The sequence below is a fragment of the Cetorhinus maximus genome, chromosome 22 (genome assembly GCF_964194155.1).
Source record: "Cetorhinus maximus chromosome 22, sCetMax3.hap1.1, whole genome shotgun sequence".
Lineage (NCBI taxonomy): Eukaryota > Metazoa > Chordata > Chondrichthyes > Lamniformes > Cetorhinidae > Cetorhinus > Cetorhinus maximus.
Window position 1 is genome coordinate 62,161,514 of NC_135900.1, and position 22,399 is coordinate 62,183,912.

The 22,399-nt window shown below is 46.7% G+C and overlaps 1 protein-coding gene across 5 annotated transcripts in view; it reads right to left on the minus strand.

The window, feature by feature from the left end:
- Positions 1 to 22,399, minus strand: part of mical3a (microtubule associated monooxygenase, calponin and LIM domain containing 3a) — a 301,509-nt gene that overhangs the window by 13,087 nt on the left and 266,023 nt on the right. For 2 of the 5 annotated variants that reach the window (XM_078568426.1, XM_078568424.1), the window contains 3 exons: positions 22,017 to 22,110; positions 17,581 to 17,631; positions 7,193 to 7,292 (listed from right to left, as the gene is read on the minus strand). In XM_078568426.1, coding sequence (XP_078424552.1) covers positions 7,193 to 7,292; positions 17,581 to 17,631; positions 22,017 to 22,110 — 245 coding nt within the window. Of the gene's footprint in view, positions 1 to 7,192; positions 7,293 to 12,602; positions 12,672 to 17,580; positions 17,632 to 22,016; positions 22,111 to 22,399 lie in introns of all 5 variants that reach the window. The other 3 variants (XM_078568427.1, XM_078568425.1, XM_078568423.1) reach the window with 2 other exon arrangements.

The following is a 22,399-nucleotide window of genomic DNA, read 5'->3' on the forward strand; positions in this document are numbered from 1 at the left end:
CTGGGAACTGTGTAAATCCCCTCGGGCTGTACAGCTCAAAATGAATGTCTGCAAATGATTGTAATATTCATTTATTGTATTGATGCATTTCGTGATACGCGTTGTAAAAGTTGAACCTGATTGTATTTTTGTGATGGTGATTTTGAAATGGTTTGAAATGTTGTTGAAGATATTTTGTGAATAAAGTATATTTTTGCAAAAAAAAAGTTCTTGGGCTTAATTAAATGAGTTATTATTAAAAGCAGGGAAGTTATGCTGAACCTTTATAAAGCTCTGGTTAGGCCCCAATTAAAGTATTGTGTCCAGTTCTGGTTGCCACACTTTAGGAAGGAACTGAGGGTCCTCGAGAGGGTGCGGAGGAGATTTACCAGAATGGTTCCAGGGATGGGGGGATTTTAGCTACAAGGTTGGGTTGGAGAAGCTGGGGCTGTTCTCCTTGGAACAAAGGAGATTGAGGGGAGATTTGAAGGTGGACAGGATTATGGCAGGTTTAGATAAGGTAGACAAAGAAAAACTGTTCCCATTGGCTGATGGTGCAAGGACTAGAGGACACGGATTTAAGGTTTTGGGTAAGAGATACAGAGGAATGTGAGCAGGAACGTTTTTACACAGCAAGCGGAACTGGAAATCACTACCTCTGCGGATGGTGAAAGTGGAGACAGTGAATGATTTCAAAAGGAAATTGGCTGGGCACTTGAGGGCTCCAGTGGGGAATGGGACTAGATTTTCTACAGACAGCTGGCATATATGTGAACTGAATGGTCTCCCCTCGGTGACTCTATGGGCAGGATTTTCCAGTCCCGCCGGTGACAGGACCTGTCATGGGTGGTGCGGAAAATTTGGTGACCCAACAAAGCCTCCATTGACTTTTTGCAGGAATTTCTGGTCGCGCCACAGTTGTGACCAGAAGGTCCCATTCTATGAGTTTATGAGAAGAAATTTCTTCTCAAAGGGTTGTGCATCTTTGGAATTCTTACCTCAGAGAGCTATGGTACTGTGTATATTCAAGACTGAGGTTGAAAGATTTTTGGATACTAAGGGAATTAAAGGATATGGGACTGTGTAGGAAGGTGGAGCTGAGGTATATCAGTCATGAACCTATTAAATGGTGGAACAAGCTCAAAGAGCTGAAAGCGATACTCCTGTTCCTATTTCCTAGGCTCTTAATGAAAGCCATCCTGCTACACAAGATGTGATAGAGCAGACCATTGATGTGCTTAAATAATGCTTTCTCTGCTCCTCCGCTCTGGAGGAGCCCTGCACTACTCAGCAGAGAGGGTGTCAGGACTCGCGGTTGACTGCAAATTACACGGCCTCTCTCGCCGGAGGGCGCGGCCTCTCACGCCGGAGGGCGCGGCCTCTCACGCCGGAGGGCGCGGCCTCTCTCGCCGGAGGGCGCGGCCTCTCTCGCCGGAGGGCGCGGCCTCTCTCACCTGCCATATGGTGAGTAGCTGAAGATGGTGGAGGAGGAGGAGGGAGGGAGGAAGTGACCAACACATTCCCTTTCTTACCAGGCTGTCTGTGAATAGTCAAACTGTGATACCAGGGGACACAACCACACTTCCCCAATAGTCCTACACCTTACCTTCCCTCTGCTCCTGAGCATCTGCTTGGTCACAATACAAAAATAAAAGCAACCAATAAAATAAACATTCCAGACAAATTTAATAACTGAAATCATGCCATAAAACACGCAAGTGCCAGCTTGTGTATTCCCTTAGTGCCTGTCCTGCCCCTGTCCTAGTGTTCCTACATAGTGCTTTCCCAGTGCCTGCAGCATGGAAGGCTGCTGGTTTTCAGTGGGGGAGACTGCAAGGCGGCCTTGGGATACCCTCAAGAAGCTCTGACCTTTGGAAGCCCAGCTTCGGACTGCACCACCTCAGCTTGAGCTGCAGCAGTGCGGTCTGGCTGAGAGGAATCAGCGAAGGGACTGGCAAAGTGGCAGTGGTGGGAGGACAAACATCATCATTCTGAGAGAGACAGCAAATCTGTGCTCCACACAGCCACTGCCAACCCTCCTGGTCAATGCCTCAACAATCTGAGTAATCTGTTGGAGGACAGATGGCTGGGCTGCTGTGAAATCCTTCCCTTGAATACTGGCATCCAGAGTCAGGACAGCAGTGCATTGAGCTTGCACTACAGCAGGCAGAGCTTCCACTGTAGCACTCAGACATTGCGTGACTTCTGCTTGTCTTGCACCAGAAGATGTGATATCAAACAACAGATTCTGGGTCATGGTTGGATCCACAAGTGGAGTTGGCCATCACTTCCATGCTGGAAATGATGGGCATTATACCCTGCACAAAACTCTGGGAAAAGTTGGTACTGTTGATACAAAGTTGGCATCAGGTGCTGGCTTTCTGCCAGGCCTAATAGTCCACCAAGCATCTCGTATCAGCCTTCCCCTGTAGCCTGCCCCACTGAATTGCTCATCTGAGACCTCTGCAGCAGATCTTGTGTGCGACCTCACCCTCTAGGGGGCTAGCATCCATGCCACTCTTGCCCTCTGCCCTAGCCAGGGGCCATTCATGCTCTGGGTGCCATACCATAGGAAGGATGTGAACGCATTGGAGAGAGAGCAGAAGAGGTTTATGTTATTGTTTCCAGGGATTGGAAACTTCAGTTTGGAGGAAAGATTGGAGAAGTTGGGACTGTTTTCCTTGGAGAGGAAATTCCAATTAGAAATTCCAAAATCATGAGGGGCCGGGACAGAAAAGATAGGGAGAAACTGTTCCCACTCATAAACAGATTGTGAACCAGAGGGCACAGTTTTAAAGTGTTTTGTAAAAGAAGCAAATGTGAGGTGAGAAAAAACTTCTTCGCACAGCGAGTAGTTAGGGTTTGGAATGCACTGCTTGGAAGTGTGGCTGAGGCAGGTTTAACTGAGGTATTCAAGACAGCATTGGATGATCATTTAAATAGAAACAATCTGCAGGGTTACAGGAAAAAGGCAGGAGATTGGCACTAAGTTAAAATGCTGAGAGAGCCGGTGCAGGCACGATGGGCCGAACGGCCTCCTTCTACACCGTAACAATTGTGTGTGATTCTGTGGTGCCTCACCACATGCAGATCCCGCCTCTAAGCTATCTTAGTAACACGCAATGCCAGTATCTAAGCTGCTGGTCATGCGTGTGATCAAGTGATGGTGTTTGTTCATCCTCACTGTCTTCCTGCTCTGCCACCCTATTGCTGATCCAGCATTACCTGGGAAGGTTGTAGTTCTTGGGGGGATATCTGAAAGGAGACAGGCACAAGGATAAAGTGTGGGGAGAGAGGGAAAGTTAAAAGTGAATGCTTAAACCATCTGATTGTGGATTAGGGAGTAGTGGATTGTGAAAAGGAGGAGTCAATGTGGAGATACCATTGTCTCTTATTGTTTCAGCCCTGCTCTTGGGCGCAGTCTCAACAATGGCCACTCCACTGATGGTGAGCACCTTCTCGTGAGGGGATGAGAACATGCAACCATACCAGTTCCTCACCAGTTAATCCTGCTGCCTCAGACTATACGCCATCTTATTCTGCAGGAAGTGTGCCAGTCAGTGTGGTGCAATGTGTTTGGCTGATGTGGCAGTCATGGTTGAATAGCTGGCAGTGTGTTTAAGCTGTGAGATGTGGGTGTGAGGTTTGCATCAGTGAGTGGGGGTGAGGTGAAGCTCTGAATGTCAGGTATGAGTCATGATTGATAGAGATTGCTGGTGAGTGAGCGATGGGGTCTGGTGCATTGAGAAGTTGTCAACCTCAAAGGTTATAATCTCTCAGCCACGTTCAAATTGCCATCTGGAAGTTAAACATGTGGTGAAAGGAGTGGTGTTGGAAAGAGGAGTTCCATTTCATGGGACACTAACTCTAGTATTTGGACAGGGAGGAAATGGAACATTGGGATGAGCTCCACCTGAACCAGAATGGGACCAGAATCCTAACAACATGGATAAATAGGACAGTCACAAGGATTTTAAATTAGGAAAGTTGGAGGAGAGGGCTCAGGTGGAAAGGGCCGTAGAAATAATTGCTTGAAGAGAATAGAGTGACAGCCAGAATTGTGCTTTATGTACAGAAGGTCAAAGGAAAACAAGAAGATTTAAATTTTGCTGAAAAAAGAAATATGCTGTCAAAACTTTTTGTCTTGCACTCATCAGGACAGGCACAAGAATGTCAAATTTCAAAGAAAGCAACAACTTATACCGCATGACAAAAAAGGTGCTGAGTGGTTGGCAAGTGACTGATTGGTTGAGGTGTTGCAATGAAGAATGCACCAGGGAATTATTGTCCCCCGCGCATTTGTTTAATTCAATAAAGGTACAATACCTGATCATGTTCCTTTTACCTGCAGATACCTTCCTCTGCACGAATTTATGTAGTTTCTAGGAAACGTAAGTGAGCCCCACTGATATTCTTAAATGGGTTGTTACTTAGCACACTCAGGATTGTTCAGCAAGTGCTGTGTAATTATGGAATCACAGCCAATGTTAGACATTATGTTCTGGGTTTTGCAAGCACAGGCTGATTGAGTACGCAGTCAGCACTCTGCCTATTGCAAACATCCTAAGGTATGTATTGTTTGATATAGCCATGCTTTTCACTAACAAACAATTTAAGATTATCAGTCAGTCTTACAATGTGGCTCACTTACACTTGCTAGAAACTACATATATTCACATGCAGGGACTTGTCTTCTACAGGCAAAAGGAACATGTCCAGGCATTGCACCTTTTTTGAATTAAACAAAAGCATTGGGGACAATAGTTACCTGATGCATTCTCCATGGCAATGATTCGACCAACCAGAGTCGACCTGCCAAGCAAGCAGCACCATTTTCTCATGCGGTATAAAGTGTTTTGCCCTTTGAAATTTGGTATTCTTGTGTCTGTCATGATGAGTGCAAAACTTGAGTATTGATGGAAAAGAGATATGCTTCAAATCTTTTTAAGTTTTGTGTTACCAAGCACCTAGATTTAAAGTCATTAAATCAGGAGAGATAAATAAGAAAATTGGGAGTAAAACATTAGTTCTGAAGGACAGGCTACGGTGTGCGGTCCAAATAATTATAAGGAAGGAATTGAATGAATTTCAGGCACAAATTCAACTTTAGGACTGGGACCAAAATATACCAGATTATAGGGTCAACAGGGAAAATGGTAGATGGGTCAGAGTAACCCTAAGAGTTAAGGATGAAATAATTTCCAACTAAGAGGAGAATATAATGAGAGGTAAGCAGGCGGTGAAGAATTTATGGTTAGAATTAAGAAATAAGAACGGATTTAAGACTGCAGTTAGAGTTGTGCATTGGTCTCCTGGTAGCAGCTGTGAAGTGGTAAATTGTATAAATGCAGAGATTAGACAAGCATGTAGTAAAGGCTGGGTGGGTTTAACGGAGGATTTTAACTTTCATAAAGATTTGGAAAAGCAAACTTGCGCCTGTTAGAATAGTAGTGAATTTCTTGAGTGCATTCAGGATAGTTTTCTAAGTAATGAGCCAGATTTAGTTAATAGCCAAAGGCTGGTAGAAGTTTGGAACTCTGTTTTGCAGACAGCAATTCATGTTAGATCAATTCTTAATTTGAAATCTGAAATAGATTTTTGTTCACTAATAAGTATTGTAGGTAAAATATATATGTTTGAAGATTAGCCATGATCTTTTCGAATGTGGAACTGGCTTGAGAAACTAAATGGCCTCCTCCTGTTCCTATGTTCTCAAGTTGGTGAATGCATTTGAAGATGCATGTACTGACCTTGACCAATCCTGTGAGGTAATTGGACTTTTTGTGGCACTGCCTTGGAGCTTGGCTTCCAGCATTGACGGTGATGGGTTCCAACTCCCACTGCCTTCTGAGAGTTTGTCTGGAGGGACTCTTGGTCCCCTGTGGATAGAGGACCTCACTCCTCCTCTGCACATTCTCAATCAAGGCTTCCATTGCAGCATCAGAAAATCTTGGAAGTCACGCTCTCTCCCATGTTGTGTCATTATTATATCTTTTTCATATCAGAATGAATTTCGTGATGACTTCTAGTACCTACTCCAGCCACAATGCACCTCTCCTTTATGAGGTGTAGGCTGACTTTAAGTAATGCAAGCTGTTTTTAAATAGTGCTAGCCCCTCATGATGTTGGGCTTCACACTGAGGCACACAGCTACTCACTAGCACAATTAGTGCTGGCTATATTCTGCAATCATGTTAATTGGCAGGCAGCATGATGATGGTGTGCAGGCCGCATCTGACGCAACTGTCATGGGTTAATCTCGCATTGTGATCCACATGCCTGCTTCTGGGAGTTATCAAATTTACTCCCCAGTGAGTCTATAGAAAACCTCAGTAAACCCAGAGTTGGAGTACTATTTACAGTATTGGGTTTCAGACTATAGCAAGGATATTGAGGCAACAGAAAAGATACGGCAGATTCATTAGAACACAGTCTGGTAAGAAAAATCCAAATCCAAATGCTTTGCAGCATATTTGAATTTGAACTTTGAAAGCCTTTCACAAGCAGCATGGGGGGAGGTCAGCGGGTGAGAGGGGGTGGGGGGGGAGGTCAGCGGGTGGGGGGGGGAGGTCAGCAGGTGGGGGGGGAGGTCAGCGGGTGGGGGGGAGGTCAGTGGGTGGGGGGGAGGTCAGCGGGTGGGGGGGGGGAGGTCAGCGGTTGGGGGGGGAGGTCAGCAGGTTGGGGGGGAGGTCAGCAGGTGGGGGGGAGGTCAGCAGGTTGGGGGGAAGGTCAGCGGGTGGGGGGGGGAGGTCAGCGGGTGGGGGGGGGAGGTTAGCAGGAGGGGAGGGGGGAGATCAGCAGGAGTGGGGAGGGGAGGTCAGCAGGAGTGGGGGGGGAGGTCTGCGGGTGGGGGGGGAGGTTAGCGGGTGGGGGGTGGAGGTTAGCGGGTGGGGGGTGGAGGTCAGCAGAAGGGGAGGGGGGTGGAGGTCAGCAGGAGTGGGGGGAGGCTTCCAATATCCAACTGATCCTGAGGTCAGACGGTTTCAGGGATGTGGATCGTTCCTGAGGGAAACACCCCCCACCACGAGTGAAGAGATGTAGAAAATCTTGGTGTATTTTTGGATTGGGTATGTTCAGAGAATCACAATGCATTTACAGCCCAGAAACAGGCTATTCAGGCCAACTGATCTACTGACCCACACCAGTTACTTGGGCAAGGTGGAAAGGCTTGACCTCTGTTTTGAAATATTGAGAAAGCATTGGCATTACTTACAAGATCATCAGCTCAGACTCGTAACGCACCAGGCTGTTCTTCTCCTGTACTAGTTTAAACCATTCCTGCATCAGTCGAGGGTCGTCTTTCTTTCCCATTCCTGTTGGGAGACACATTCAAAATCAGGGCCCACAACACACAGCGCCATATATGGAGAGGTGGAGGTAATGGGCTACCCACAAACGCTACAAAACCTCCGCCACACAACCTCCTGTATTTCCACACACAGCTCATTCCAATGCAGCAACACTCCTACACACCAAACCATGGCACAGTATGACACACAGACCTCATTGAGCACTAGGTGATCATTCAGTGGGGCCAACACGTTCAGCAAACAGCCAAAGACTAGCATCAAAAATACTTTGCTGCACTAAGCAACTCTCTGAGCCTCTCGATGAGATTCTAGCCTGTAACTCACTTCTGGATATCTGTTATTCTATATATAAAACTCTCAAACTCCTTTCTAGATACTAGCCTGAAACTCACTTTTGGGTATCAGTTATTCTGTATTTCAAACCCTGAACTCCTCGATTGGATTCCAGTCTATAACTCACTCCCGAGTGTCTGTTATTCCATATATAAACCAGCTGAACCCCTCAATTAGATTGCAGCCCCCCTATTGCTTACCCAAAAGACCACACATTATTCCTCATCTGTGAAATGTATCATGCTCTTAACTGGTGTGTACATCAAGGCGCATTCTCTCTGTCTCTCTCTCTCACACACACACACACTCTCTCTCTCTCAAACTCTTACATTTGCAAACACACGTGTTCTTCTTTGGGATATTTCATACTCTCAGGTGATCTTGTTCTGCACCTATAGGAATGGATATGAAACTCGGCAGTGGATTGACACACTCCCCTCAGATTAGAGATTGACCTTTAAACATCCTCGCTTGCTGAGGACAGAATCAATCAGAACAGACTCAGGACAGTTCTCTGAACAGACTCTGTTCTGCAAAGGTAAGTTGACCAGTACATTGATCAGCATTGTGCAAGTGCTGAGATGCATTAGAGTACTAATGGAAAAGTACTACCAATTGGAAAAGTACTATTATGCATTCAGAACTGAAGAAGCCAGGAAAGGGACCACTAGAATAATAATGTGAAGTGATCTCAACACCCAGAACCCTTTTAAATTGAAAAAAAATCTTTAGCAGCTTTCACTTCTAGAAAAAAAAAGACACCTTCTCCTGGACTGTCTTGATTGACAGGACATCTAATGTAGCTTACAAAAAAAAAAGCACATCAGTTTTTCAGTTTCAATAGACTTCATTGTTTATATATCCCAGGATTTGTTAATATGGCTGAGCCCATTATGAATGCTTGGCCGAGTTCAAAACCTCCTGAACCACTTATCTCAGCAGGGGGCTGGGTTCACAATTTAATTGATACTGATTATTGGATTATCATTTTTCGATGTGGTTAGTGAAATAGATGTTTGTTTTTACAACAATTCTTTGGATGGATTTTATGAATGAGAGTTTCAGTATAAAGTGTGTTTGAGTGAAAGCTCTAGTTGGATAGAAGTTATTTTTTCATTTCCATTTCAAAAACATGGCTCCTAAGGTCCACGGGGTGAGTGGTATGGAGGATATATGGGGGCTATTGGAGTATGAGGGAGCAAGGAGAGGCATGGGGATTAAAGGGGACATGGAGGTGGATGAGGAATATTAGGAGCATGGAGGGCATGTGAGGGGTCATGGGGCCTGATGACTATGAGGGGCGATGAGGAATATGGGGATCATGTGGGATAGTAGGGAGGAGTGGGGGTTTGAGGATCTGGCTTTCATCAATGAAAGGGCTCATATCCCAGTAAACGGAGGTGGGCGTTCTAGCCTCCATTGCCACCTTGGGCCTGTCTCTGAAGGCGGTGGGCCCGAATCCACCCTGTCCCCACTGTCCAGCAATGAAAATACAGTGGGCAGGGGCCCTTTTAAAGGAGACAGGTCTGCCAAGTCGGAAAGTTTCCGACTCGACATTCCCACCTCCTCCACGAAAATCTGAAACGTAATGTCTGTATCAAAAATTACCTGTAACTCATTTTACTGAGAAACCCAAGCTGCTATTGCCCCCAACAACCTTTGTAACACCAAATGCACTGTAACAAAATTAGTGAGATCCTACACTCCTGTGGCATGTCCATGGGTAAGATTATCCCAACATTCCTCTTCATGAGCAACATTGAAGCTTCCATGGTAGTGAGAAGGCTAAAAGAATAGCTTTTCTGAAGCTGGTACAAATTGAGCCTCAGGCTCCTGAGCAATGAGTAGGCCTCAGCAATTAAAACTTTTCTAGGGAACATGTGGGTTTGGATATGAAATAGTTTTGTTTTAAGGGATTATCATATTTAATTAACCAAAATTTTTCAGCTGGCGGATCGATCGAGTTTCTTTATTTTATTAATTGACACACTTTGCTTGACCCTCACTTTGGGGATAAGACCACTTAATCACAGCTACGTCCCAGCAGTAGAAATATGGCTGATTCCTATCATTACAATTCAATTAGGTTGATTAATCATGAACAATATACTGGAATAGCTGCTTGTAATGATTCAAAGACCGTACATACAACAGACATCACACTCTGTGACAGAGGCAGACAAGTCTTAAATTGTTAGGTGCTTTTGAGCTGTAGTTTGACCTGCAAAGTTTCCTCAACATACAACAATTACACTCTGACTGACCTGAGCTTGTGTTTAACCAGCAACAATTACAATTTATGGCCTTAAAGGTCAGAGTCTACCTTTGTTGGACATCACCATACAACACACTTGTCATAAAAGAGTGCTCCATCCAACTGACTGTGGGAAACACCAAAGAAAATCAAATCACACCCTGTATCTTTCTAAAGGAAGTTCATTTTAATATAATGCCAGACTTTGTACCAGTCTAATGCACAAAATCCCTGGATGCAATGTCTAATTGGTTTGCTTTCTTAGCTGCTGCCCTCTGCTGATTCCACTTGGCTCCTGAATTCCTTCCTTCTGGCCATGATTGAAAGGCTCAGACTTTTCCACTAGCAACTGACCAAGGCTTGAGGCTATCATGTCTGCAGCAAATGGTGAGAGGTGGGGTCCACAGGCACAAGGAAGTACAGGCCATTCAACACGCTGAGTGCTTGCAGAACTGAAGAGAAAAGTGGGGTGCATGAAACAAAGCTCGGTCAGTGAGATGCTAACAGGCAGCCTGGGTGAGGTGTTATGGCAGATGGAATGGATTGAGTCACTGTGAGCAGGCACAGAGGCAGAGTACAGTCCCTGTGAGCAGCTTTGACACTCTGGTCTGTGCCACAACCCCAATTCTCAATACCAACAAAATTGTGGTTCCTTTACAATTAGAAAACGACACACACTTCCTAGCGGATTATAGTCCATTGTGTGCTCAATGAGGAGTCTGACCACCTTTCCCCATATAATGCCCCTCTCTGACTGCACCCTCCCCCTCTCTCCATTTAAGTCCCTCCCTCCCCTCCCCATTTATTGCCCCCTTTCCCTACTGCACTCCCCTCCTCTCCATTTACTGACCCATCCCCATTCACTGCCTGCTCCCTCCCATTCCCATTTGCTGCCACACCCTCCACAACCAGACGACAAGAATTAGGAGCAGGAGTAGGCTATTCGGCCCTTTGAGCCTGCTCCACCATTCAATAAGATCAAGGCTGATCTGATCGTGACCTCAACTCCACTTTCCTGTCTGCCCCTCATAACCCTTGTCAATCAAAAATCTATCTAACTCCCGTCACCATTTATTACCTTCTCCCAATTTACTGCCCCTCCCTCCCCTCCCCATTGACTGGCCCCCACTCTCCCCAGTTTTGATGTTCAGTTGCTCCTGCTGCTCCCTGCCTTCAGTCACATCACTTTCCAAGCCTGAGAGAGAGGCCTTTAGGCCCATTGCCTTTATGCTGATTCCAGACTAACCTGAAACTAATCCCACACAGCTCTGTTTGCTCCCTAAAGCCTTACATCTTCCTCTACTTCAGTGTTGCTTAGCAGCTATTCAGCTATAGAAAGTATCACAGAAGAGCTTAATTCCTCTTCAGCCACTGTCCATAGGTGGTTAGTTTCATTGCGCACTAAGCACAATGGCACTGAGGACATTGGAATGCCAGAGCCAGTCCCTCAGCTGACATCAGCCCAGGCTGGAGCTTCAGACTCTCCATGGTTCAGTGCTACAGGAGATGGAAGATCATCAGACCCAGAGATCAGTTCCCATAGGTCCACTCACTATATATCTACCTATCTAAAATTAAATCTGTGCTTATGGAATGGAAAGATTCCGGGGGGCAAATGGGAGACATTGGGAGTGGGGGGGGGGGGGGTGGGGTGGGAGTAGGGTGATGGAGATGGGAGACATGGGAATGAGCTAAGATTGTGGAACTGACTGGAGATGCCAGGTGGGGGAGATGGGTGATGTGGGATGAACAGGAGACATGGGGGAATGAGAGGTGGGGAGAATGGGAAAAGTTCTGGCAAATGGGAGACTCAGGGGAAGTGAATCAGGGAGGTGCCAGGTGGAGGAGACAGGAAATGAATGGGAGATTATGGGTGGGGGTGTGAGGGGAACAGGAGACAGGGAAATGGGAAAGACTCCCGGGAATGTGACACAAGAGCAATGGGAAAGTTTCAAGTAAACAGGAAACTAGGGGGGGATTTGGGAGATTGGGTTTGAGGAGTGGAGTTGATTTTTGGGATGGAGAGCAGGGACAAAGGGATGGGCTTGAGGGTGGGATGTGAGGTGGGGCAGAGGCTGGTTTGAGGACAGGGTCGAGGGGAGGGGTCGAGGGGAGGGGTCGAGGGGAGGGGTCGAGGGGAGGGGTCAAGGGGAGGGGTCGAGGGGGCTGGGTTGTCTACTTGACGTGAGGTTAACAGAGCATCTGACAAGGTCTAAACAAAGATCCAGGCTTTATTTCAAACTTTGCAGTGTGGACTGATATCTCTTATCGATCTAGTAGGAGTGGATCACAGTAACCAGTACTGCCCAACAACAGCCTCTGTTAGTTATTGATGCTCATCCTGACTGCACTAAGCATATGTGCAGAATGAGGGAGACTGCAGATGCTTCCTACTGATTGTGGGACTAATTCCATTTGGTGGTGGGGGTTCCCAAAGGACTAGCTATCCCACCTAACCCCTCTCAAGGGCCTATGAATTTGCTTCAAACCTCCTTTTAACCTCTGCCCACTGCTTTGGTTCCTCAGTCTGTTTAATCTCCTGACCCAGCTCCTCCTGCTCCGCCCATCCTTCCTCAGTGGCACCAACATTCAGCCTCTGGCAGTGGTCACAGGCTTTTGGTTTGAATTTGCACTTGACCAGGTGTCCAAGGGAACTGTACTGAGCCTCAGGGTACAAGAGCCCCCGGGTTGTTATGGTAATTCTTTGCGGGGTTGGTTTACGTTACCTCGGTCGTGGGTACAGCAGTGGCAGAAGGAAAGAGGTCTTCGCCGTGGAGCTCCAACAAGGGCCTCAACTTCAACAAGAGAGGTGAAAGAAAAGCAAAGCACAGGAGCAGAGTGTGAGAGGGACAGAAGAAGAGGGCAAAGGAACGAATCTAATAATGTGAGGGGGGGAAATAATGAGAAGAAATGACAAGGAAAATAAGAATAGAATGAGACAGTGCGACTGTCTGCAGCAATCCCAAGACCAATAGCAGATATCAGACATGCAATCCAGGGACCATCACCCAAAAACTGTCAGTAGCCTGTGATGATAAACACTGCCCACCTTTCCAAATCTCAAACATATGTTTACTGAGCTGCCCAAGGCAACTAGAGTGGGCTACCACACAAACACAACAACCCAATATATCATGGGTGGGCAGGGGTGGGGGGAAGGTGGAGCACAACATTGCAACAAAGCAGAGATATCATAACAGAAGCCATGTCAGTCTCAGCACTCCATCCTCAAGCAGAGCAATAGGGACAGAGGGAGAGCTGGAGAGAGAGAACGCGAAAGTAAATCAGAGAGTGAGCGAGTCAGAGAGAATGTATGGGCACACAGCGTGAGTGACAGAGATAGACCGAGGGAGGGAGAGAAAGAGAGGGTGCGAGAAAGAGAGGGTGCGAGAAAGAGGGAGTGCGAGAAAGAGAGAGTGCGAGAAAGAGGGAGTGCGAGAAAGAGAGAGTGCGAGAAAGAGGGAGTGAGGGAGAGAGAGAGAGTGTGTGAGGGAGGGAAAGAGAGTGTGAGGGGGAAGAGAGATTGAGGGAAAGGGAGAGTGTGAGGGAAAGAGAGGTTGTGAGGGAGAGGGGCTGAGGGAAAGAGAGGGACTGAGGGAAAGAAGGAGAGAGAAACAGAGTGTAAAAGAAAGAGAGTAAGAGACAGAGTGAGGGAGAGAGAGAGAAACAGTGAGAGACAGAGTGAGAGTGAGAGACAGAGTGAGAGAGAGCACTAGAGAGAAAGATTAACAGAGAGAGAGACTGGAGGAGAAAGAGAGAGAGAGAGACAGCAACAGAGACCATGAGGGACAGTGTGGAAGAGAGAGACACAAAGTGAGAGAGGGAGTGTGACATAGTATGAAAGAATGTGAGAGAGCATGAGATTGAGACAAAGAGTAAGGGAGAGAGAGAGAGAGAGAGATAGTTAGAGAGTGAGAGACACACTAATAGTGAAAGAGATTGCTTGAGTGAGCGAGCCAAGGAATGAAGCAGAGAAGGTATGAAACAGAGATAGAGAGAAACAGAGAGAGATACATCGAGACAGAGAGAGGCAAATTGGGAGAGAAAGAGCATAAGAGAAAAAGTAAGAGTGTGCAGGAATGAGAGAGTGAGAGACACAGAGTGAAAGTGTCAGAGACTGTATGAGAGGCAGAGCATGGGAGTGAGAAAGAGAGTGAGAGGGAAAATGAAAGAGCGAGAGTAGTCAGAAAGGAACTAGAGAGTGAGTGACAGTCAGGACAGTGATAGAAGATAGGGACACAGACAGAGAGAGACAAAGAGTGCAAGAGGTAGATAAAGAGCAAGTATGAGCAAGAACAGCTTCAGCGGCTTTCCTTCAAATAGAAAGTAAGATACAAACAGGAGAGATGGGAAGAATGAGAATGAGACAGAGTTAGATGTAGAATGCGAGAAGAGAGAGGTAAGAGGAGAGTGAAAGAGGGGAGAGAGAATGGGAAAGAGTAAGACAGAGAAAATGATTCTGGTAACACTACACATGTACAAGCCAGAATGGATAGCGTTCTGCTTCTTTTGCAGTTAGTCTGTATCATACACCATTATGTTATAATATTAGTTCATTGGGACTTCAGGGGCTGGGACCCATGCAGCAGCTGAACTATTAAAGTTAGCTTAGCAGTAAACTGCTTGACTCAGCCAGTGTGGGAATGGGAAAACACACTCCACAACAATATCACATCATTAAAATATCATTCACTGACTACGTTAAAAGTGAAGCATCACCAAAATGTGAGTCAGCATCACTGAGCAGTCGGGTTAACAAGTGGACAGGCTGCTTGAGACAGGAAGTAAGAGGGCTATGGGTGATGGAGAGGGGACTGTAAGAAATTAATTTAATAAGCATTTGAATTAAAAATGCATCATTTATAGTTTACATTTAAACCAAGCAGGATACAAATGGCTGGATTATAACACTGACTTGCTTTAACAGTGACTGGCCCCTTTAACAGTGAGCCCATTCCTTTAACACCGATTGGTCCCTTTAACAGTGACTGACCTCTTTAACAGTGAGCTCATTGTTTTAACACTGACCGGTACCTTTAACAGTGAGCCACAGAGAACAGGACAATCAGAGAGCTGCACTTTTCATACTTACTGGGACTTATACTCTCATTGCCCCTTCCCTGCAGACTCCAACTCCAGATGGGTACCACTGCCCTTCAGTAATACACCCAGTCCACAGGCTAAGTGTGGACCAGCTACTGAACAATCGGAGCCATCATAACTAGGAACAGGGGTTCCATCTGCCAAGATACACGTGTGTGCACTTCATCACAGATCAGTGATGAGGAGGAGGAATCCAGGCACAATCCCAATCCATGAGCTGTGTGTGGGCCAGTGATGGGCGAAAGGACCCCAGCTCAATCAAGAATGATAAATTCCTGTAAAGAGCGACACGTTGCCGAAGCTTTCTGTCTTGCACTCATCAGCACAGATACAAGAATGCCAAATTTAAAACAATTACAACAATTTATACTACAGGAGAAAAGGTGCTGATTTGTCGGCAAGTCAACTCTGCCATGGAGAAAGCAAAACAGAACCATGGGCTCTCAAAGCTTCTGTTTCAAATAAGGCATAGGCTTGATCATATTCCTTTTATTTGCAGAGAAAGTGTCCTTGCGTATGAATGTATGTCACTTCTAATAAATATAACTGAGCCACATTATACTGAGCTCGACTGATTATCTTCAATTGGTTGTTAGTGTAGCTATTAGCACCCTCAGGATTGTTCAGCAAGTGCTGCCCAATTGCAGAATCACACCTAACAGTAGACATTTTGTTTTGGGTTTTCTAAGCGTGGACTGGTTGAATACTCTGTCTGTTACGAACCAAAGGAACATGCTGTTTGATGTGATCAGCCAATCATTGGGACGTACGGCCAATGTACCTGGCATCACATCGGCACTGAAATTCATACATGACGTTGCTCAATTGTGTGGTAGGCAGAACATCTTTTTGGACTGATGGCAGCATCCTGTTAGTGGAAAATACCACTCGTTTAGCCACTGCATAGTAGCAGCATGAAATGGCTTTCTTAGCCTGTTTAAAGTTTCGCAGAAACTTGTCAACCAATCCGCACCCCTTTCTCCTGTAGTATAAATTATTTGAAATTTTGCATTCTTGTGTTTGTCCTGATAAGTACAAGATGAAAAACTTCAACAACAAGTCTCTCCTTTTAGTAATATTCAAGTTCTGTACTATCAGGCAATAGAATGTTAAATTCATGCAAGGAGCATGCGTGCAGTGCTAACTAACAAACACACTGAGGAATGAAATCTGTAGACCACTCACTGATGTTGATGATACTGGTCCAATGTCAAAATATTCAGGGCTTTATGCAGGAACTGAAAGGTCAGATAAAACAGCTGGCCAGAGACCCTATCATTATAGCACTATCCATGTCTCCATTACCATTCATCCCGCCATTACAATCTGCTTCTCCATCACCATCCATCCATCTATTACAAAATGTTTCTCCATTATCATCCATCCCTCCATTACAATTCACTTCTCCATTACCGTCCATCTCCCCATTACCATCCATCCCTCCATTACCATCCATCTCTCCAATATCATCCATCCCTCCATTACAATCCACTTCTCCAATACCATCCATCCCTTCATTACAATCTGCTTCTCCGTTACCATCAATCCCTCCACTACCACCCATCCCTGCATTAGAATACACCTTCTCCATTACCATCAATCCATTCATTACCACCCATCCCTCCATTACCATCCATTTCTTGATTTACAACATCCTTTCTCCACTACAGTCCTTCTCTCCATTTCAGTCCATCTCTCCATCACTGTCTATTTCCCCATTTCCATCATCTCTTTCTATTACCATGCAGCAGTTCAAGAAGGCAGCTCACCAGCACCTTCTCCAGGGTAATTAGGGATGGTCAATAAATGCTGGTCTTGCCAGCAATGCTCACATCCCATGAATGAATAAAAAAATTTGCCATCCATGCCTCTCCACTACCGCCCATCTGTCTCTTATCACCTGTCCCCAGTGCCATGCATCTCTCTAGCTGCACTGTGAGTGTACCTAAACCTCATGGACTGCAACGGTTCAGGAAGGTGGCTCACCACCACCTCTCAAGGGCAATTATGGATGGGCAATAAAAATGCTGGCCCAGCCAATGACGCCCACATCCCAAGAAAGAATTTTAAAAATCCATCACTCCCCATTATAAACCATTTCTCAATTAATGTCCATCTGTCCCCATTGCAATCGGTGTCTCTATTACTTTCCATCCCTCTTCATTCTTCACCCAATTACAATCTCTCTCTCTCCATTACCTTCCATTTCCCCTTACCCCACACACACAGCTTCCAATTCATCATCCTAGTCAGGGGGCACTAAGGCTGACAGCAGTACTCATACAAGCTGAGTAACTGAGGTCAGCTGCCACAGCCGATCCAGGAACTGACCGATGACCATTCCGGAGATCAGTCGACAGCACACGTCCAAGTATTTTAATCAGAGAATGATTTCAATTATTCCTCATCCTGCTCGTAGTGAGGAATATCCCACTTAATAAGATCAGACACTGGACCAGCTGGGGGTGAGGATGCAGGCGGTTTAACCTGGTGAAACTACAGTGAAGGGGTTGTAGCCAGGAATGGAAGTGAAGAGAAAAGGATTAGAAAGAAAGGTGAAGGGCAGCAGGAGTGGGGATGCAGTAGGACAGCCATACGTACCACCCAGATGCAAGTCGAGGATTTCACTGTAACTAGACTCTCCCCAATAGTCTATAATAAGATTAGAAAGAGTTAATGTACAGTGCCAGGCAACAGGCAATAAAGGACATGCACACACACATACAACACACAGGCTTCTGAAGAGGCAGGTCAGAAATCCAAACTGGCAGCAAGCAACAGTTCTCTTCACCAAATCTGGCGCCACGTGTTACTCTCCTGTGACAGCCTTAGTTACTCTCTTCTGGCAGTGTGTTACTCTCCAGTGACAGTGCGTTATTCTCCAGTTACAGTGCATTATTCACCAGTGACAGTGGGTTATTCTCCTGTGACAACCTGTTACTCCCTTGTGGCAGTGGGTTACTCTTCCGTGGCAGTGGGTTACTCCTCTGTGACAATCCATTACTCCCTGGTGACACGTATTACTCTCCTGTGGCAGTGTGTTATTCTCTGGTGACAGTGCACTACTTTCCTGTGGCAGTGGGTTACTTCCCTGTAACAACCCATAACTCTCCGGTGACAGTGTGTTAATCCTCTGTGACAACCATTACTTTCTGGTGACAGTGTGTTACTCTCCGGTGACAGTGTGCTACTCTCCGTTGACAGTGGGTTACTCTCCTGGGCAGTGGGTTAATCTCCTGGGCAGTGGGTTACTCTCCTGTGACAGTGGGTTACTCTCCTGTGACAGTGGGTTACTCTCCTGTGACAGTGGGTTACTCTCCTGTGACAGTGTGTTACTCTCCGGTGACAGTGTGCTACTCTCCGTTGACAGTGGGTTACTCTCCTGGGCAGTGGGTTAATCTCCTGGGTAGTGGGTTACTCTCCTGTGACAGTGGGTTACTCTCCTGTGACAGTGGGCTACTCTCCTGTGACAGTGGGTTACTCTCCTGTGACAGTGGGTTACTCTCCTGTGACAGTGGGTTACTCTCCTGTGACAGTGGGTTACTCTCCTGTGACAGTGGGTTACTCTCCTGTGACAGTGGGTTACTCTCCTGTGACAGTGGGTTACTCTCCTGTGACAGTGGGTTACTCTCCTGTGGCAGTGGGTTACTCTCCTGTGATAGTGGGTTACTCTCCTGTGACAGTGGGTTACACTCCTGTGGCAGTGGGTTACTCTCCTGTGATAGTGGGTTACTCTCCTGTGACAGTGGGTTACTCTCCTGTGGCAGTGGGTTACTCTCCTGTGGCAGTGGGTTACTCTCCTGTGATAGTGGGTTACTCTCCTGTGACAGTGGGTTACTCTCCTGTGACAGTGGGTTACTCTCCTGTGACAGTGGGTTACTCTCCTGTGGCAGTGGGTTACTCTCCTGGGCAGTGGGTTACTGTCCTGTGGCAGTGGGTTAATCTCCTGTGATAGTGGGTTACTCTCCTGTGGCAGTGGGTTACTCTCCTGGGCAGTGGGTTACTCTCCTGTGGCAGTGGGTTACTCTCCTGGGCAGTGGGTTACTCTCCTGTGGCAGTGGGTTAATCTCCTGTGATAGTGGGTTACTCTCCTGTGACAGTGGGTTAATCTCCTGTGACAGTGGGTTACTCTCCTGTGATAGTGGGTTACTCTCCTGTGACAGTGGGTTACTCTCCTGTAACATTGTATTGACTGTGTCAATTGAGGATGTGTTTTGTGGGAACATCTTGCCAAGTGATTGACCTCGTTATCACTTACTCAGTTTTTGCTTATCCGCATGCTGGCCTTTGTTTGAGAATTGCTGAACCACCTGAACTGCTTCACCGGACAGGAAAACATGCACAGCAGAAACAGTGACAGACAACGTGACAAAGAAAAACTGGTCACACAGAAACCCAAAGTTTGGAGGCCAGAGTGAGAGTGTTGATGTAACAGCAGAGACATGTGGCCATGATAAGCAGGTTTTCTGTGTTAACCAGTGATAGGATATGTCTAAGTTCTCGGGTTACTCTTCAACATTTCATAATTTCAGCAACTCTAATCCTGACCAGAAGTTCAACAATTCACAGGTAACTAAAAGGACCAGCCCAGCATTGAGTGTCACTGAATTCAGTACTGGAGCAATAGGACACAGCACGGGATCACTCCTTGATACCAGTTCACTAGTGGGGCCTGGAGCTCAATGCTGGAACACCTGGCTGTAAATGAGTGCCCAGTGGCCTGCCAATGTACTTAGCAGCAGTACTGAACAACACCAGCTGGGCAAGAACTCGATCCTGCTGGGATTCTGTTGTGGCATCACCGTCCATTGTCTGGAGCGCAGATTGGGTGAGGACTCCAGAGTGATGCCCTTTGTATTGGAACAGCCCATCGACACTGCTGAGACTGAAGTGAATGCCAGCCCCTAGGTGGTGAGAGGTGAGAAATTGTCCTGTCAGAATAAAAATGACAGGAGCTGAAAGAATAAAAACAAAAACTACTGCGGATGCTGGAAATCCAAAACAAAAACAGAATTACCTGGAAAAACTCAGCAGGTCTGGCAGCATTGGCAGTGAAGAAAAGTGTTGACGTTTCGAGTCCTCATGACCCTTCGGCAGAACTGAGTAAAGTTAGGAGAGGGATGAAATATAAGCTGGTTTAAGGTTGGGGGGGTGGGGTGGGGTGGGGTGGGGGGAGAGAAGTTGGGGGGGCGGGTTGTTGTAGGGACAAGCAAGCAGTGATAGGAGCAGATAATCAAAATATGTCACAGACAAAAGGAACAAAGAGGTGTTCAAGGTGGTGATATTATCTAAGAAAATGTGCTAATTAAGAATGGATGGCAGGACACTCAAGTTCAGCTCTAGTGGGGGTGGGGTGGAAAGACTGACAGGGTATTACAGTTATAGATTTAAAAATAATGGAAATAGGTGGGAAAAGAAAAATCTATATAAATTATTGGAAAAAACAAAAGGGAGGGGGAAGAAACGGGAAGGGGGTGGGGATGGGGGAGGGAGTTTAAGATCTAAAGTTGTTGAATTCAATATTCAGCCCGGAAGGCTGTAAAGTGCCTAGTCGGAAGATGAGGTGCTGTTCCTCCAGTTTGCGTTGGGCTTCACTGGAACAATGCAGCAAGCCAAGGACAGACATGTGGGCAAGAAAGCAGGGTGGAGTGTTAAAATGGCAAGCGATAGGGAGGTTTGGGTCTTTCTTGCGGACAGAACGCAGGTGTTCTGCAAAGCGGTCGCCCAGTTTACGTTTGGTCTCTCCAATGTAGAGACTGCATTGGGAGCAACGAATGCAGTAGACTAAGTTAGGGGAAATGCAAGTGAAATGCTGCTTCACTTGAAAGGAGTGATTGGGCCCTTGGACAGTGAGGAGGGAGGAAATGAAGGGACGGATGTTGCATCTTCTGCGTGGGCATGGGGAGGTGCCATAGGTGGGGATTGAGGAGTAGGGGGTGATGGAGGAGTGGACCAGGGTGTCCCGGAGGGAATGATCCCTACGGAATGCCACCGGTGGGGGGGGGGGGGGGGGGGGTGTGAAGGGAAGATGTGTTTGGTGGTGGCATCATGCTGGAGTTGGCTGAACTTGAGTGTCCTGCCATCCATTCTTAATTAGCACATTTTCTTAGATAATATCACCACCTTTAACACGTCTTTGTTCCTTTTGTCTGTGACATATTTTGATTATCTGCTCCTATCACTGCTTGCTTGTCCCTACAACAACCCGCCCCCCCAACTTCTCTCCCCCCACCCCACCCCACCCCACCCCCCCAACCTTAAACCAGCTTATATTTCACCCCTCTCCTAACTTTACTCAGTTCTGCCGAAGGGTCATGAGGACTCGAAACGTCAACTCTTTTCTTCTCCGCCGATGCTGCCAGACCTGCTGAGTTTTTCCAGGTAATTCTGTTTTTGTTTAGGAGCTGAAAGAAGTTCCTTTACGCAGATCGTTGCTGGTGCTGCAGTAAATGCTAACGTCACAGTACCAATATTCCAGAATATTCCAGCTCTGGACTCAGCTTCACACCGAGCTCTGTGGCAGAATTTGAATAACAGAGGGGTGAGAAGAAAACACCACAGTTCCCTAACCAAACAATAAAACACCTCGCTGTTTCAAACTAAACCACACTGAAACTAGACCCCTGGGCAGGTCAGCCATTGACCCCTGGCTGGAGTGTAACTCTGAGCAGGTCAGGGATTGACCCCTGGGTGGAGTGTGACCCTGGGAAGGTCAGGGATTGACCCTTGGGCGGAGTGTGACCCTGGGCAGGTCAGGGATTGACCCCTGGATGGAGTGTGACCCTGGGCAGGTCAGGGATTGACCCCTGGATGGATTGACCAGGTCACTTCAATGGCACACATCTGGAAAATGGACAACATATTTTTGGCAACCTGCCCCTCAGTTGGGAGGAACGGTACCACACCTCAGTGTACCTTTAACCTGCACTGGATTAATGTGGCTTCTTAAGGGACTGCCATTGTCATGGTTATGCCCTCTCGCAGTATACCCATGAGCCTGGCAAGGAATCCTGTGATGATATGGATAGTGCAGGTACCTGCTTCCCCACGGAGAGCTTTCTCTACAGCCACACCTCGCTCCTCCAGCTGGCGCTGTTTCTCCTCCACCTGTTCGAGCTGCCGCTGAATGATCTGTTGGAGCAAGGGAGTTAAGTCAGCTTTGTGTGAGGGCACTGATAGAAAGTGTAACATGGTGTACCAGGGCAGTGTACCCCGAACCTGTTTACCCCCTCAGGGCAGGATACAAGAAGCTGTTACCCTCTTACTGAAGAAAATGGGAGGAATGGACTCCTGGTAGGAAGTGAGATGGGAAGGAGGTTGAGAGTTGTAACAGATACCAGTGGACAACCTGTTCCCAGAGACAGAGGAAGAGATGTACAGGGAGGGATGGGCTTGTCTGATATGGAATCTATTCATATGG